The 13525-nt window shown below is 38.5% G+C and overlaps 2 protein-coding genes across 2 annotated transcripts; both read left to right on the forward strand.

The window, feature by feature from the left end:
• Nucleotides 1–3587: 3587 nt before the first annotated feature.
• LOC148102547 (uncharacterized) lies at nucleotides 3588–5848 on the forward strand. Its single transcript, XM_087842561.1, has 5 exons — nucleotides 3588–3667; nucleotides 3749–4144; nucleotides 5067–5203; nucleotides 5319–5419; nucleotides 5574–5848. The coding sequence occupies exons 2-5, from the start codon at nucleotides 3775–3777 to the stop codon at nucleotides 5713–5715; spliced, it is 750 nt and encodes a 249-aa protein (XP_087698687.1). The 5' UTR covers nucleotides 3588–3667; nucleotides 3749–3774; the 3' UTR covers nucleotides 5716–5848.
• A 2492-nt stretch (nucleotides 5849–8340) lies between these two features.
• Nucleotides 8341–13110, forward strand: LOC148102548 (uncharacterized). Its single transcript, XM_087841873.1, has 6 exons — nucleotides 8341–8510; nucleotides 10875–10976; nucleotides 11058–11537; nucleotides 12462–12598; nucleotides 12714–12814; nucleotides 12969–13110. The coding sequence occupies exons 1-6, from the start codon at nucleotides 8366–8368 to the stop codon at nucleotides 13108–13110; spliced, it is 1107 nt and encodes a 368-aa protein (XP_087697999.1). The 5' UTR covers nucleotides 8341–8365.
• Nucleotides 13111–13525: the final 415 nt, after the last annotated feature.

A 13525-nucleotide genomic window follows, 5' to 3' on the forward strand; every position in this document is an offset into this window, starting at 1 on the left:
AGCTAACATTCTTTAATCAAAACACACAAAGAACAGACAACCAAGCTTGTGGAGAGCCTAAAAACACAGACTGGAATACGTTCACCCACACAGACCTGGACCAGTACGCCTCATCTGTACTGGATTACATCTCCAAAACCACAGACAGTGTCACCACCCAGAAACGGATCACCATGTACCCCAACCAGAATCCTTGGATGAACCGGGATGTTCGTCTCCTCCTGAAGGCCCGCAACACCGCCTTTAGGTCAGGAGATGCACACGCCTACAGTACAGCCAGGGCTAATCTAAAGAAGGGCATCAAAAAAGCCAAACACCATTACAAAAAGAAGGTAGAAGAACACTTTTCCAACTCCAATGACGCATGTGGTAAGGACTCCAGACCATTACAGACTACAGGACCACCAACCCCTCCCCCACATCCTCTGATGTCTCCTCCTCAACGAGCTCAACAACTTTCATGCTCGTTTTGAGCAAGGGAACCCCACAACCACAACAGACATGACGCCAGACCACCAACCTCTGACTCTCTCCCCCACCGATGTAGGAGCGGTGCTGAGCAGGATCAATGTCCACAAGGCTGCAGGTCCTGATGGCATCCCCGGGCATGTTCTCAGAGCGTGTTCTGAGGAGCTTGCAGGAGTGCTCACAGACATAGTCAACCTGTCCTTGGCCCACGCTGTGGTACCGGCCTGTTTCAAATCCACCTCCATCGTCCCGATACCCAAAAACTCCAACCCATCTAGTCTCAATGACTACTGCCTAATAGCACTCACCCCCATCATCACAAAGTGCTTAGAGCAGATGGTCCTTGCACACTTCAAATCCTGTCTCCCCCCCACCCTGGACCCCCACTTTATTGTGTCAATAAAACTTAATTACTGTTAAATAAATTGAAGTTTTGATTTTGATCAAGTGGCGCATTCACTGAAGCACCATTTTTTCCTTTGACAAGGCAACATAAAAAAAGGAAGGAGACAATGAAAAATAACAAAACATAGTAAATAAAAGCTTACAGTACATTAAAAAAAAATACAGTAGTATACTTCCTGCAGTCCAAAAGGTTCAGACTTGTTCAGAGTTTTTTTCTTTTGTTTATGTTTGTGTTTGTTAACATGTGATTTAAACATTCTTGTAGAATCATGGCAGGTTAGAGACTTCCAGCTCTGATTTTAAGTGAAATTTGTATTTCTTCCCTGCCAGTCCTGCCAGTGCTTAGACTTTTTATTGCTTTGGGTAGATTTACCAGAAATCTGTAACTCCCACATCAATGACAGTCACATTTTCTGACTAGAGACCTACATTTTTGTATCTAATTTGTGAAGGAAGAGGGGAAATTGATTGTGTAGGGAGAATTTGTTCGAACATAAGGAACAGATTCAGAAAGCTAGAGTAGTACAGTCTTGATTGCATTGCAACCAAAGCAACTGGAGAGAAAAAAAAGTAGCAGAATGGTTAAAATAGAACAGTATGGAGTATGGAGAAGTAGTTAAAGGCCAAAAGACCTAAAAGGGCAACTTAAAGAAAAAGAAGAAGGATAAAAAATAGGAACAAAACACTGTGAATGCTTTACAGTATTCACAAAATAATCAGCTAGAAGACTTTAACGATGGGCAAGGGGACACTGAGATATATATTCACATGAAAATAATATGAAACTAAAGGCCTAAACAATGTAGAACACATAATAAATTCAGAAATAAATCATGAACCCAAAGAAACTCAATACACTGGCTCAAATAACCCAGGAACCACAACACAAAACTATGAGGAATGCTCTTTGTTTTGTGCATAAACACACAATGTTGTGACGGTTTTCACAACTATGAGACCTTTAGCAGGCATTTAGGTACAAAGACAAAGCAACTGAACAAGAGTGTCAGATCTCATAAAGATTGTATTACAGTAATGTGATAAAATAATGTCGCACAGGAAGTTTGGACTTTTTAAAAACATAACATATATGAAGTAATTTAATTATATATATAATGTAAAAGATGGCCTTCTCTACTGTTTCTATTCATACTACATGTATGATATATTATAAATTCTTTCAAGTCAACAAAGCGCTGCAGTGAGTGTTGTGTGCATATTCAAATGCAAAGACGTATGGAGTTATAACACAAGCACAGTCTTGAGGCATGCCACCAGTCCTCTAATTTCCTGTTAAATAGAGAACTGCTTGTGTCAATATATTTTCACATAGTTCAGAGCAACTACAAACAACTTCAGACTCTCTCAAAACACTGATCACCTCAGAGACCTAAAGACCCAACTGAACCTCCAGTCATGGATGAAATCTATGAGAATTCAGAAGTATTAGGTTGTCACAGAAAGTACAGAAGTGAGCATAGAACTTCAGAAGACATTTATATGAATCAGGAAGCGATCCAAACTGTGCAACTTAAAACAACTGGACCTGCACCCCCAGGTAAAAAACAAACATATCTATAAATATTACAATTACATGTTGCTTAAGTTTTGTGGACAAATAAAACTAAAACTAAAATTAAGAATTTTATATAAACTGTCTGAAGAAAACAAACGACTAATTTCAGGAAATGCAATCTGCTGTAGAGTTACTGTAGTTGTGGATTTTTGTTAGCTGTTAATTTTGATTGAGATAACAATAATAATTTAGTTTTGATTAGTTTCTGTCATGGTCCTGGGTCTGTGACCCAGCGAGTTGAATTGTTTATTATTTATATCCCTGATGTTATTGATGTGTGTGTTTTAGTTTTGGTATTTCTAGGTCCTGGGTTTTGATCTGTTTGCCCCTCATGTTATTCGGTGCTCCCTCTGTTCCAGTGTAGTCAGGTCTCTGTGTAAAGCCTGTGTCTCTGAGTCTGTGTCTTTGCGTGTGTGAGTTTCCTGTTTTATTGTGAAGTCCCGTGTCTTATGTTAGTGTGTCTGGTTTTGCTTCCCCTTGTCTCGTCAGCTCTGATTTCTCCCAGCTGTGTTTCCCTCCTGTCTCTTATTCCCTGATTACTCCACTGTGTATATAAGCCCTGTGTTTCCTTCTGCTTGTTGCTGTTCTGGCTGTGTTTTCTCCCTGTGTTTCTCTATGCTTTCATTCTTCATGTAACTCTACTCTCTGTCTCCTTGTGTTCAGGTTTGTTGTTTAGTTCTTAGTTTTTCCCAGTTAAGGCGATTTCTCAGTTCTGTTCTCGCCACCCTCGCCTTTTGTTGCATGTCCCTCTCCGCAATAAAGCTCACTCACATCAGCAGTGCCTGCATCTTGGGTTCTCACTCATAACCCCACACGTCTGCCGTTGCAGCCATGACAGTTTCAGTGTTAATCGAAGTTTACACTGTTGCCGGTGTTTGCTTGTTTGGAAAAAGCTCAGAAGAGAAAATAATACAATACAAATACTTTGTAACTAACACTATTTGTGTCACTGACACCAAGACCCATTCTCAGATACTGATTTTAGGAGCAGAAATTCTCACGTACTACTTTTTGATTAAAAAAAAGAGAAGAAATGAAACTGGTGTTATATTAAATTTTTGAGGATATGAACATTTTTCATTTTTACACATAACAAATATTGACTTCTACCTTCAGGTGCTGAATTTGTAAAGAAGAGTTTCTGCAGAGCTGCTGTGATTCTTCTGGGTCTGCTGTGTCTTTTCCTCTTCATTGGACTCATAACTTTAGTTTTTCTTTGTGAGTACAACAGAAGTTTAATTAGCATGCTAACATTCTCACAGGTGATGCATTTATTTAATGATGACGTGTCCAACACAGTCACCCAAGGCAAATCTCAGTGGGAAATGGAGACAGTGATACTACACAAGCTTTACGACAACGTGACCAGCGAGAAAAACCAGTTACAGACCAGTTACAACAACCTGAAAACTGAACAGAGCCAATTACAGACCAGTTGCAACAACCTGAAAACTGAACAGAGCCAATTACAGACCAGTTACAACAACCTGAAAACTCAACAGACCCAATTACAGACCAGTTACAACAACCTGAAAACTGAACAGAGCCAATTACAGACCAGTTACAACAACCTGAAAACTCAACAGACCCAATTACAGACCCGTTACAACAACCTGGTTGAAGAGAAAGAACAGCTCCAGAAAAGATTTGACAACCTGACCACAAACAGTGACAATCTTCAGAGAAAGCTTCAAGGTAATTATTTCTTAATGCTCAATGGCCATTTAAAATTCAATTTTTTTGTCACATACACAGCACAACATGTAGGGAAATGCTTGTGTCCAAGCTGGGACAGGCCACACCATTCCAGGGCTTGGGTTTAGCATGGGGGGGGGGGGGGTCTAGCTAGGACCCTTACTGGATACCGGGTGGGAATCAAACTTTCAAATCCCACTCTAAAGGTGTGTAGTCTTACCACTATACTATCCAGCTGCTTATTTTATCTCTAACAGCAATTTAACAGTGGATCTTGGGGGGAGAGCAATATAGTGATGTGTGGTTAGCACAACAATCCTGGGTTTGTGTGGAGTTTGCAAGAGAATGTATCTTGGGAAAGGCCTTTGAAGGGTAAAGTTGTAAATGTAAACTGAGGCTAATGTGAGTGAACATATGAATATTCTATACGTTCATATAAGCTTATTTAGACCGTTTATAGTGGGGCATTAACCTGCATTGACAAGAAACAACCTTCTGATGTTTAACTGACTTCTCAGCTCCAAAAATAACTCTAGCGTTCTTCATGTTAATAGAAGACATGTTTATACTGTGGTTTTGGTTCAGAGTGTGCTATGCTATAAATTACTGTAACACCATCAAGGATTCAAAACGAGAAGTGGACAGAAGAGAAAAGTTGAATTCCCCCTAACTTTAATTAACTTTCTCAAGACAGTGACAGTTGCTGACTTGAGCAACATTACCAGACACACATTATTAAATCCGAGAAGCACTCCCTCTGAGGTCACAAAAATTTAACATTTTTCAAATTTTTTTGTGTTTTGAATTTGTACCACTGATTTCTTCTCCAAAGCAATGGTTTTTAAAGGCTTATGACTGGAGTTGTATCAATGCTACCTGTCCCCCAGTAAACCCAAATTTTTATTCTGATTTTCTTAAACAGCTTATCAACAAAACTGGGTGGCATTCAGTGGTAGTTTGTTTCAAGTTTCTTCAGAGAAGAAATCCTGGGAGGAAAGCAGACAAGACTGTCTTCAAAAAGGTGCAGACCTGATGATTATTAACAGCCGAGGGGAACAGGTGTGTGTTTAATCATAATTCACATGTGAATGAAACTGCATGAAAACAGAGGATACACTGATGAATCACTTTAAGTTCTGCATGTTTACATTTAGTTTCTCTCTTTCTAAAAAAGAACTTTGTGAACCAGCTCAAGATGCGTTTGTGGATTGGACTGACTGACTCAGAGACAGAGGGGACATGGAAATGGGTGGATGGGACTCGCATGACCACAAGGTTGAAATACAAATTAAATTCCTTTCTTGTCCACAAAGTCTTCTTATGTCATTAAGTACATTAACTAACTTATTTTAGCTAATATCGTGTCACACAAAACCAAAGACTGACTGAATTGTTGAGTTTAACTTTTATAATTTTATTTGTATTTCAGCTACTGGAATAGTGGGGAACCAAATGGTGGCAGAAATGAAAACTGTGGAGAGATAAAAACTTACGACTCAGAAAAAAGCTGGAATGATGAATCATGTTCCAATGCAAAATTCTGGATATGTGAGAAGAGAGTTTCTCCATAATCTAACATCCACGCCCAACAAATACTGCAGAACACAGAGCCATGAGATCAACTTCTGAAATGAAGCTGAACAGAAAGCAGTGGACACTTACAGCGAGTAAAATAAGTCACCAATTTTCTGAGTAAACATTTTTCTAAAGGTATAATTAACATAAAATTCTTGCCATGTCAGTAACAATCCATCCTGTCCATACAAGTAATTAGTGATGGCCCGCTTGAAGCTGACACTCCGGTGCGTGTGTCAAAAAAATCAACACTCTGCTTCAGAAGCACTGTGTCGAAGCTTGATTCGTTTGGCCAGAGTCACGTGATCAGTGACGTCCGAAGCTTCATTTAGAGCCTAACTGTTTCGGTGTCTGATTCAATGGTTTATAAGTAAGTGAATCATTCGCGGGATTTGTGGTGTTTTGATGGTGACAGATAGCGAACCACTGATCATTCCACTGAGAGATTTGAAGCCAGCCAGGAATAGAGGAGGTTCTGTTGTGTGGGAGTATTTTGAGTTGATTTTGGTCAGTCGGGTGGGTTTTCCAGCTTTGTGTTCTGGCCGTTTGCTTTTGTTTTGTGCGTCTTTATTTTATCTTATAATGGGAAAAAACTTAAAATGTCAAAAAATCTGCTTTCATAATATAAATATCATTAAATAGCTTTAGAAAAACTTCCACTTGACTCTTTACATGTAATGTTATAAAAATATATATTTTATTGTTTAATTAATCTGAAAATGTTAGTCTTCCAAATGTGCAGCAATTTAATCTATTTATTCTCTTTATCTGATAGTTTGTGGGGCCCAGGTAGACTGTATAACTGCATCTCTACCAGTTTCTCTGCACTCCAGCCTCCTCTGTGCCATGTGAAGGGATTTTCCTTAAGGCAGGAGAAATGATCTCCCATCGCACACTAGAACAAATTCTCTTCTTAAATAAAAATGAAAAAGGGTTACTTTAAATGCATCATGTTTTTAATTTGCAAGTTCATAAGCATTTTCCCTTTCCAGTTCACAATAAATTCTACTCCCAGGTCAAAAATATGTCTAGGAAAATTTCCCTAACATAATATTATTTATAAATATACCCGTCTAGCACTTGCACAAGTGCATGGAGGCAGGACCTCACAGCAGAAGCATACTTCATAATGTGTTGTACATTATCATATGTATATTATATGTAATGTGGTATTTTTTAATTATTGTATTTACCAACATCAAGAAGTCACAAGCAAAGAAAGACCACACCATGGTGCATGTTTGAACAAGGAGAGTTTACTGGTCAAGATTATTTATTAAACAACTAAACCACATTTTTTTTAAACCCCCCAAAAATACACGTTCAAAGCAACACAACGGAGGCCCAATATCAGACAGAATTCCACTCTGTAAAGTGGGCAATCATAATGAAGCAGTTGGTTTTATTTTGTGGATTCAAGCTGCTCTTCATATTTTTGGCCACCAGATGTCACCAGAGAAGACTGTGTTGATAAGCTTCGAGTAATGAACCGTTTTTCAATACAAGCTTCAGTGCTTCAGAAAGCTTAATTTGGCCATCACTACAAGTCATTATTACAAGCATGTATAATAATGAAAAATGACACGGAAAAAGTATTGAACACATGAAAAAGGTGCAAAAAGGCATGGAGAGTTGTGACACCAGCTGAACCGTATAGTAATAAGAAAGCAATTCTGTCACTTAGGCAAATTACTATCAGCTGGTTCAGTCTCAACTGATAAAAAGCTGTGTCATTACTGAGGTTTTGCTCAACAAACATCTCATGATGGGTAAAATCAATGTGGTCTGTTGAGACTGTTGTAACACATATTGATAACATTGGTTACAGAAGGATTTATAAACTACTGAAGGCTCCAGTGAGCACTGTTGGGGTGAAAAAAAAAAAGAAGTTGAAAGAACATCATTTCACCATAAATCGATCAAAACCTGATGATCCCAAAAAGATTTTAGACAGAGAAGTGAAAACGATTATTAAAAGAGATGTTCAAGGCCAAGAAATTAGCTGATACAATCATTTTGAAGGAAATAAGTAATGCACGCAACTGCCATGGCCTGTGTAAATGTTCAATGTGGAATACTCCATTGGTGAAGAAATAGCATATTAAAGCGCATTCAGAGTTTGCTGAACCACACTTTGACAACCCTGCGCACAGCTGCTTAAAGCTGTAGCGTCCAGATTACTTACGTAGTCAGCTACTTCCGTGCAACTGATATAAGATGCGTTAATCTGAACACAGCTTCAACCGTCTGTTTGTTGAAAAATAGTAAGGGACCGCATTTTCTTGTTAGTAACTAATGGCGTTGTAACGATAGGAATAGTAATTAGTTAGATTACCCGTTACTGAAAAAAGTAACGGTGTTACTGACGGCAACTAACACCGTTATTCCCATCACTGCTTATAATGTGTGATATATTTTAAATTCTTTCAAGTGGAAAAAGTGCTGCAGCTAGTACTAAGTGCATATTCAAACACAGCCCCGAGGAGTGCTATCAGATCTCAGTTCCCTGTTAAAAAGAGAACTGCTTGTGTCAATATATTTTCACACAGGTCAGAGCTACTGCACACAACTACAGAGACTCTCGCAAAGCACTGATCACCTCAGAGACTTAAAGACCCAACTAAACCTCCAATACAGATAAAAATCATGGATGCAGTCTATGTGAGTACGGATGAAGTATTAGCTTGTCGCAGAAAGTTTCAAAGGGAGCATCAGTCTGTGGAAGACATTTATGTGAATCATGAAGTGATCCAAACCGTACAATGTAAAACAACTGGACCTTCACCCCCAGGTAAAAACCACAAACCTATCTATAGATCTTACAATTACTGTTACTAAAGTTTTGTGCACAAATCTAAAAATAAAACTGAGAATTCTATACAAACTGTCTGAAGAAAAAAGACTTAATTCAGGAAAAAGTAATCTAGAGTCTGGCTTGCTATAGTGTTACTGTAGTTTTGGATTTTTTGTTGGCTGTTAATTTTGATCGAGATATACAGTTTTGTTTTGTTTTTATCTGGGTTTACACTCAGCTGTTTTCCAGAATGTGTGGGTTTTTCAGTTTAGTTTTTATTTAATGTCTGTATTTACTTTAGTTTTGATTAGTTTCAAGGTTAATTTAAACACCATTTGGAACGAGCGCTGAAGAGAAAACAATACAATACAAATATTTTGAAACTAACAGTATTTGTGTCGTTGCCACCAAGACTCATTCTCAGATGCTGATTTTAGATAAAAATAGCAATTGGTGTTATAATAAAATGTATGAGGATATAGGGCTGTGCGATATGACCAAAATCTCATATCCTGATATAAGAATTCTATCGTCCCGATAACGATATAAATCACAAAAATGTAACATTTTCTGTAAATTCTGTGAATCTCGGGTAGCTCGACTTGCGGGAAGTGTTTCCAGCTGCGCGTCATGTAGCTGGAGTCGAGAGATTTAACCGATGCATGCAGTGGCGGTCCTACCCTGTTTGGCGCCCCGGGCGAACACCCCCCCCCCCCCCCCCCCACACACACACACACACACACAAAACATATTAAGTATTGTACATTAACATAAAACTGTTGTACACACACACATATGAAGAGAGAGAGAGAGTATGCATTGTATGCAAACGGCTACCAAACAGCCATCATAATTCGTCATACAATGAGAACAGGACAAATCAACAATTGACAATGACTAATTAATATTAAAATCTGTAATATATTGTATTGTTTGGAGTTTAGTCTGTTACTGTTACTATTTTTACCATTTCTTTTTGGAGCAACTGTAATCCACAAAATTTCCTTAGGGATTAATAAAGTATTCTGATTCTGATTGTTTCAGGATGACCTGCCGTTATCCAAAGACACATCTGCTTACCTGTATCTTTTGCTCCTTTCTCCTCCTCTTCTTTTCTATTTTTTCTAAACTGAGCACCTGATGGCTTTGAACCTTTCTTGTACATCTTCCATTGGTTTTAATTTTGCACTCCAGTATGAACACCCATGCCTCAAACCGAGGATCACCACAACATAACCTAATAGACCTACACCTTAGCTCACAGAATTACTTAGTTTTGTGGACAAATAAAACTAAAACTAAAATTAAGAATTTTATATAAACTGTCTGAAGAAAACAAACGACTAATTTCAGGAAATGCAATCTGCTGTAGAGTTACTGTAGTTGTGGATTTTTGTTAGCTGTTAATTTTGATTGAGATAACAATAATAATTTAGTTTTGATTAGTTTCTGTCATGGTCCTGGGTCTGTGACCCAGTGAGTTGAATTGTTTATTATTTATATCCCTGATGTTATTGATGTGTGTGTTTTAGTTTTGGTATTTCTAGGTCCTGGGTTTTGATCTGTTTGCCCCTCATGTTATTCGGTGCTCCCTCTGTTCCAGTGTAGTCAGGTCTCTGTGTAAAGCCTGTGTCTCTGAGTCTGTGTCTTTGCGTGTGTGAGTTTCCTGTTTTATTGTGAAGTCCCGTGTCTTATGTTAGTGTGTCTGGTTTTGCTTCCCCTTGTCTCGTCAGCTCTGATTTCTCCCAGCTGTGTTTCCCTCCTGTCTCTTATTCCCTGATTACTCCACTGTGTATATAAGCCCTGTGTTTCCTTCTGCTTGTTGCTGTTCTGGCTGTGTTTTCTCCCTGTGTTTCTCTATGCTTTCATTCTTCATGTAACTCTACTCTCTGTCTCCTTGTGTTCAGGTTTGTTGTTTAGTTCTTAGTTTTTCCCAGTTTAGGCGATTTCTCAGTTCTGTTCTCGCCACCCTCGCCTTTTGTTGCATGTCCCTCTCCACAATAAAGCTCACTCACATCAGCAGTGCCTGCATCTTGGGTTCTCACTCATAACCCCACACGTCTGCCGTTGCAGCCATGACAGTTTCAGTGTTAATCGAAGTTTACACTGTTGCCGGTGTTTGCTTGTTTGGAAAAAGCTCAGAAGAGAAAATAATACAATACAAATACTTTGTAACTAACACTATTTGTGTCACTGACACCAAGACCCATTCTCAGATACTGATTTTAGGAGCAGAAATTCTCACGTACTACTTTTTGATTTAAAAAAAAGAGAAGAAATGAAACTGGTGTTATATTAAATTTTTGAGGATATGAACATTTTTCATTTTTACACATAACAAATATTGACTTCTACCTTCAGGTGCTGAATTTGTAAAGAAGAGTTTCTGCAGAGCTGCTGTGATTCTTCTGGGTCTGCTGTGTCTTTTCCTCTTCATTGGACTCATAACTTTAGTTTTTCTTTGTGAGTACAACAGAAGTTTAATTAGCATGCTAACATTCTCACAGGTGATGCATTTATTTAATGATGACGTGTCCAACACAGTCACCCAAGGCAAATCTCAGTGGGAAATGGAGACAGTGATACTACACAAGCTTTACGACAACGTGACCAGCGAGAGAAACCAGTTACAGACCAGTTACAACAACCTGAAAACTGAACAGAGCCAATTACAGACCAGTTGCAACAACCTGAAAACTGAACAGAGCCAATTACAGACCAGTTGCAACAACCTGAAAACTGAACAGAGCCAATTACAGACCAGTTACAACAACCTGAAAACTGAACAGAGCCAATTACAGACCAGTTGCAACAACCTGAAAACTGAACAGAGCCAATTACAGACCAGTTACAACAACCTGAAAACTGAACAGAGCCAATTACAGACCAGTTACAACAACCTGAAAACTCAACAGACCCAATTACAGACCCGTTACAACAACCTGGTTGAAGAGAAAGAACAGCTCCAGAAAAGATTTGACAACCTGATCACAAACAGTGACAATCTTCAGAGAAAGCTTCAAGGTAATTATTTCTTAATGCTCAATGGCCATTTAAAATTCAATTTTTTTGTCACATACACAGCACAACATGTAGGGAAATGCTTGTGTCCAAGCTGGGACAGGCCACACCATTCCAGGGCTTGGGTTTAGCATGGGGGGGTCTAGCTAGGACCCTTACTGGATACCGGGTGGGAATCAAACTTTCAAATCCCACTCTAAAGGTGTGTAGTCTTACCACTATACTATCCAGCTGCTTATTTTATCTCTAACAGCAATTTAACAGTGGATCTTGGGGGGAGAGCAGCATAGTGATGTGTGGTTAGCACAACAATCCTGGGCTTGTGTGGAGTGTGTGGAGTTTGCAAGAGAATGTATCTTGGGAAAGGCCTTTGAAGGGTAAAGTTGTAAATGTAACCTGAGGCTAATGTGAGTGAACATATGAATATTCTATACGTTCATATAAGCTTATTTAGACTGTTTATAGTGGGGCATTAACCTGCATTGACAAGAAACAACCTTCTGATGTTTAACTGACTTCTCAGCTCCAAAAATAACTCTAGCGTTCTTCATGTTAATAGAAGACATGTTTATACTGTGGTTTTGGTTCAGAGTGTGCTATGCTATAAATTACTGTAACACCATCAAGGATTCAAAACGAGAAGTGGACAGAAGAGAAAAGTTGATTTCCCCCTAACTTTAATTAACTTTCTCAAGACAGTGACAGTTGCTGACTTGAGCAACATTACCAGACACACATTATTAAATCCGAGAAGCACTCCCTCTGAGGTCACAAAAATTTAACATTTTTCAAATTTTTTTGTGTTTTGAATTTGTACCACTGATTTCTTCTCCAAAGCAATGGTTTTTAAAGGCTTATGACTGGAGTTGTATGGATGCTACCTGTCCCCCAGTAAACCCAAATTTTTATTCTGATTTTCTTAAACAGCTTATCAACAAAACTGGGTGGCATTCAATGGTAGTTTGTTTCAAGTTTCTTCAGAGAAGAAATCCTGGGAGGAAAGCAGACAAGACTGTCTTCAAAAAGGTGCAGACCTGATGATTATTAACAGCCGAGGGGAACAGGTGTGTGTTTAATCATAATACACATGTGAATGAAACTGCATGAAAACAGAGGATACACTGATGAATCACTTTAAGTTCTGCATGTTTACATTTAGTTTCTCTCTTTCTAAAAAAGAACTTTGTGAACCAGCTCAAGATGCGTTTGTGGATTGGACTGACTGACTCAGAGACAGAGGGGACATGGAAATGGGTGGATGGGACTCGCATGACCACAAGGTTGAAATACAAATTAAATTCCTTTCTTGTCCACAAAGTCTTCTTATGTCATTAAGTACATTAACTAACTTATTTTAGCTAATATCGTGTCACACAAAACCAAAGACTGACTGAATTGTTGAGTTTAACTTTTATAATTTTATTTGTATTTCAGCTACTGGAATAGTGGGGAACCAAATGGTGGCAGAAATGAAAACTGTGGAGAGATAAAAACTTACGACTCAGAAAAAAGCTGGAATGATGAATCATGTTCCAATGCAAAATTCTGGATATGTGAGAAGAGAGTTTCTCCATAATCTAACATCCACGCCCAACAAATACTGCAGAACACAGAGCCATGAGATCAACTTCTGAAATGAAGCTGAACAGAAAGCAGTGGGCACTTACAGCGAGTAAAATAAGTCACCAATTTTCTGAGTAAACATTTTTCTAAAGGTATAATTAACATAAAATTCTTGCCATGTCAGTAACAATCCATCCAGTCCATACAAGTCATTATTACAAGCATGTATAATGAAAAATTACACGGAAAAAGTATTGAACACATGAAAAAGGTGCAAAAAGGCATGGAGAGTTGTGACACCAGCTGAACTGTATAGTAATAAGAAAGCAATTCTGTCACTTAGGCAAATTACTATCAGCTGGTTCAGTCTCAACTGATGGGCTATTGTTAGATTTGTATTGTTGATTGTCATTTATGCTTTGAAATAT

Source organism: Neolamprologus brichardi, chromosome 6 (genome assembly GCF_056152115.1).
Source record: "Neolamprologus brichardi isolate AB-2024 chromosome 6, ASM5615211v1, whole genome shotgun sequence".
In the NCBI taxonomy this organism is placed as follows: Eukaryota; Metazoa; Chordata; class Actinopteri; order Cichliformes; family Cichlidae; genus Neolamprologus; species Neolamprologus brichardi.

Excerpts from the sequence above, each read along its gene's own strand:
- LOC148102547 (XM_087842561.1), top strand. The coding sequence starts at position 3,775 with ATGGAGACAGTGATACTACACAAGCTTTACGACAACGTGACCAGCGAG. Across the intron at positions 4,145-5,066 it reads TCTTCAGAGAAAGCTTCAAG|CTTATCAACAAAACTGGGTG; the intron begins GTAATTATTTCT and ends TTTCTTAAACAG. Across the intron at positions 5,420-5,573 it reads GGGACTCGCATGACCACAAG|CTACTGGAATAGTGGGGAAC; the intron begins GTTGAAATACAA and ends TTTGTATTTCAG.
- LOC148102548 (XM_087841873.1), top strand. The coding sequence starts at position 8,366 with ATGGATGCAGTCTATGTGAGTACGGATGAAGTATTAGCTTGTCGCAGA. Across the intron at positions 8,511-10,874 it reads AACTGGACCTTCACCCCCAG|GTGCTGAATTTGTAAAGAAG; the intron begins GTAAAAACCACA and ends TTCTACCTTCAG. Across the intron at positions 10,977-11,057 it reads CATAACTTTAGTTTTTCTTT|TCACCCAAGGCAAATCTCAG; the intron begins GTGAGTACAACA and ends TGTCCAACACAG.